Here is a 4447-nt window from a genome sequence, read left to right as displayed (position 1 = left end):
AATTTTTTCAGACCCTGAATCATGCCCTGATATAGAATTGAAGGCAGTAGTTTGCAAAATTACAGCTATCAATAAAACGAAATCCAATGAAAATGAAAAGTCGGACAAATGTTTATTTGAAGGACATAAAAAGATATTATACGCATAGGTGAATTTAAATGCTGATCAACTAATAAAAAAAAATAAATAATACTTATGCAGTTGTGTTTGATCGTCCAATGACTCATTTTAGAATAGAAAAAATAAAATTTAAGACTCGATGTTTAATGACGATAAAAAAATAAATAAATATATGAAAAAAATATTATAGGGTCATTGTTATCAGACCGTAAAATTATAATATCATAATATTTATTATTTATATAATCATTAAATAGTAAATAAATAAACAAAATCGAAATCGAAATCGAAACATTTTTTTTTTTTAATTATTTCGATTTGTTAATTTACATTTCTTTTTCGTAAAAATTCTTTTACATTCATTGTGTTGCGAATATTATACATTTGTTTATTTATTATTAATAATTTTTTATTATTATTATTATATCATTACTGTAGGCTTTGTGAATTGCGCAGTTTAGACACAACAGTCCTGGTGTGCGCACACGACGACAAATAATAAAAAAAAAAAAAATCCTCGGATGTTTTTCTTTTTTTTTATTTTATTTTTTTTTTATCGGTGTGTATTAACACACTGTTGATATTATTGTGCATTAATGCAAGATAAATATACCGTGTGCTACGTCGTGAATATACAAGACTCAAAATAAAACAAAAGATTTTCTTTTTTTTTCGTTACTTTTTAAATTATAATAAAAAAATTAAAAATTTAAATATACACCTACTTGATGATTAAAATATGAATATTAACTGTAAAAAAAAAAAGACGACTGTCAAAGTTAAAACGTCATTGCTGACATTCAATAATCTTAAAATGATTTGATACGATTATCTTTGTGATTATCGAAAACGAAAAAAGAAGAAAAACAACAAAAAATATTTCTTCATAACAAGGTTAGTTTTAAAAATATATCTATAAAATCTAAAAATATCTATAACTAATGATTTTTTTTATAACAATTAAAATTTAGATAATAGACAAAAATAAATAATGTCTACCCTGGAGCAATATCCTAGTGAAAATTCAGTTTGGCATGGTTGTAGATCAAGCTCAAATAGTCCAGCAATAATGCAAAGTCTCAGCAGTTTAACTGAAATAAATAAAGATATATATAATACAGAAAATAATGACAATTTATCAATGAATAATAATGTACAAATAATAAATGATATTAATTGTAAAAATAATAATAACAATGATAATTATAAAAGTTTTTTGTTAATTGATGAAAGAGAGCTATTAAAAGTATCAAGTGCTGAACAATTTATTGATAAACTTGGTTGTCGTGATGTTAATACAAAAGTAAAAGTAATATCAATATTTGGTAATACTGGTGATGGAAAAAGTCATACACTTAATCAAACATTTTTTAATGGTAATGAAGTATTTAAAACATCAAATGAACAAAATTCATGTACACTTGGTGTATGGTCTGGTTTTGATAAAAAACTTGGTATTATTTGTCTTGATACTGAAGGTTTACTTGGTATAACAATTAATGAAAATGAACGTACACGTTTATTATTAAAAGTACTTGCAATATCAGATATTGTTATTTATCGTACAAGATCAGAACGTTTACATAGAGATTTATTTACATTTCTTGGTGCAGCATCACGTGCATATAGTCATCATTTTCAATCAGCATTACAAAAAATTGGTAGACGTGAAGGTGTTACAAGTACAACAATAGCACTTGGACCAAGTGTTATTATTTATCATGAAACACGTCATACAAGACCACTTATTAATAATTCAATTGATAGTCCAGAAGATATATTGAGAAATCGTTTTTCACAAATGCGTCTTGAAATTGATGCATTTAGTTCAATTAAATATGTTGGTGTACAAACACATGAACCACCAACTGATTATAAACCACTTTATTTAGCAATTAAATGTGAACTTGATAATACAACTGTTAGATCAGCAAGAAAAATACATCTTGTTTATGATACATTAAAAATATTAAATGATAAATTTTCAGGTGAAATTGAAAATGTTACAAATGTATTATTTCCTGATCAATATTTTACATGTCCAGTTAAATGTTTAAGTTGTGATTGTCGTTGTAAAAATAGTATGGGACATTTACGTGAAGGTAAACCACATTATAGTGGTACACGTTGTCGTTATCAGCATCAATATGAAAATATAATATATATATGTAAAAAATGTCATGCAAATGGTAATGAAATAATTGTAACAAGTCGTACACAAACACAAAATGAAGCTGGTTGGTATGGTCTTGCAAAATATGCATGGGCTGGTTATGTTATTGAATGTCCACAATGTGGTGAAATATATAGAAGTCGTCAATATTGGTATGGTAATAAAAATCCAGAAGATGCTGCTGTTAGAACTGAAATAACACATGTATTTCAAAATAATTCAAGTTTAAATATAACAAATCAAAATGTTGCACAAAAAATGATTGATGGTGTATCATATATTAGTGAAGTTGTTGCAAATGCATCATTACAACCAACAAAAACAATAACATCATGGGTTGCTGATCAAGTTGCACCAAATTATTGGCGACCAAATAATGATATTAAATTATGTTTTAAATGTAAAATAATATTTGGTCCATGTGATACAAAACATCATTGTCGTAATTGTGGTGAAGGTTTTTGTACTTTATGTTCAAGTAAAACAAAATGTGTACCAGCTAAAAATTGGTTTACACCAGTTAGAGTTTGTGATGATTGTTATTTACATGATGGTAATGATGATAATAATGATATTATTGATGCCATGGAAGATGTAAGTGTTAGAAAAGTTAGTGAACATGTTGTATCAACATTAAGTGCTGTTGGTACTGTTTTAACTTATTCAAAATGTAAGATGATAAATAAATAAATTTGTTTTCTTTTAATATTATAACTTACAAACGATTTGTTATTAATTTTTTATTTATTTTTTTTGTTTTAGCACTTATCAAGGATTCAGTAAGGCCAACATACTGGATACCAGATTGTGAATTACGTAATTGTTGTGTTTGTGAAGAGGAATTTTCACTTGTTTTACCATTACATCATTGTAGAGATTGTGGACGTGGTGTTTGTCAAGAATGTTCACAACATAGAAAACCAGTACCAAGAAGAGGATGGGATAATCCTGTTCGTGTTTGTGATGCCTGTATAAAAATTGACTAATCATCAAAACACACATCTATCTAATTTATTTTTTATTTTTTATAACAAATAGTTTTTTTTTTTTTTAAATAATCATTCTTTTTTCTTTCCAGTTTGTGACGTAATATTTATGTTAGGTTTTTTTTTTCTTGAAATATAAGAAAATTATAGAGACATAATTGTCATTATGTCAAGGGCAGTGCCATAATATATGGAGTGATTTATTTTTATAATATATATCAAAAAAAAAAAAAATACTAATTTATAAAATTTCTGCACATAAAAATTTTATAATTCAATGGAAAACAAAAAAAATTTATAAAATAAATTTTAGCATATTTTATCACTATTAGTTGCCGAAAAAAAATATAATATTATAATTATAGCTGTAAAAATAAATAATAATACTAAAATAAGTTATGTTTAGAACATTTTAAAATTAAAAAAAAAAAAAAATAGAGAAAAGATTTTATCATTTTATATATTTCAGTTGAAATATAAAAGAAAAAAAAAAAAGTCAAAACCAACAATCGAAGGATACGGCTGTGATCCGATAAACGCGCATTTTGTTTTTTTTTTTTAGTTTAAAAAAAAAAAGAGAATAGAAAATATATATGTTAATAAATGTAAAATTGTTTATAACATTATTTATCATTCCTGTTTGTGTGTATTTCATTTTAATTCGATTAAAAAATATATATTGTTTATAAAAATACATGAAAAAAATATTTTATTAAAATTTAATAATATTATTATAAAATTAAAATAATAAATAATAAAAATCATCAAATGATATTTAAATTTCCCGCTAATTTTTCAGCCATTTTAAACCGCGACAATTTAAAACAGCTGAGAGTGTTTTTATATATAAACAAAAATACAAAAATCATCATTATTATTTTCAAGGTCGAACAAAAAATAAACAACAACAATTACTCATTGTCATTTACAATGATTACATCACTGTCACCAATTAAAAAAAAATTTATTAATTATTTAAATGGCAAATTTTAAGTCGGTAAAAAAGAAAACTCGTTGCATGAGAGAAAATATATATTTAATTTTCTAAAGAGAAAATTATTTTAAAAACTGCACCTTGCGCTCTCTCTCCTTGTTGTATTTAAATACTTCATGACAATACATACATATGCAACATATGTATGTACACACACACACACTATAAACAATG

At 24.6% G+C, this 4447-nt stretch overlaps 1 protein-coding gene across 1 annotated transcript; it reads left to right on the top strand.

Annotated features, from left to right (window-relative positions):
- Positions 1 to 568: 568 nt before the first annotated feature.
- On the top strand, positions 569 to 3454 carry LOC122854687 (zinc finger FYVE domain-containing protein 1-like). Its single transcript, XM_044155591.1, has 3 exons — positions 569 to 1014; positions 1092 to 2963; positions 3056 to 3454. Exons 2-3 carry the CDS (start codon positions 1112 to 1114, stop codon positions 3277 to 3279), a joined length of 2076 nt encoding a protein of 691 aa, XP_044011526.1. The 5' UTR covers positions 569 to 1014; positions 1092 to 1111; the 3' UTR covers positions 3280 to 3454.
- The last annotated feature ends 993 nt before the right edge of the window (positions 3455 to 4447 follow it).

The sequence above is a fragment of the Aphidius gifuensis genome, linkage group LG4, assembly GCF_014905175.1.
Source record: "Aphidius gifuensis isolate YNYX2018 linkage group LG4, ASM1490517v1, whole genome shotgun sequence".
In the NCBI taxonomy this organism is placed as follows: Eukaryota; Metazoa; Arthropoda; class Insecta; order Hymenoptera; family Braconidae; genus Aphidius; species Aphidius gifuensis.
The sequence above is the reverse complement of the archived record's forward strand: the minus strand, read 5'-3'. Positions and strand labels throughout refer to the sequence as shown.

Coding starts and splice junctions, on each gene's coding strand:
- LOC122854687 (XM_044155591.1), top strand. CDS start 1,112: ATGTCTACCCTGGAGCAATATCCTAGTGAAAATTCAGTTTGGCATGGT. Junction 2,964..3,055: donor TGTTTTAACTTATTCAAAAT/GTAAGATGATAA, acceptor TTTTTGTTTTAG/CACTTATCAAGGATTCAGTA.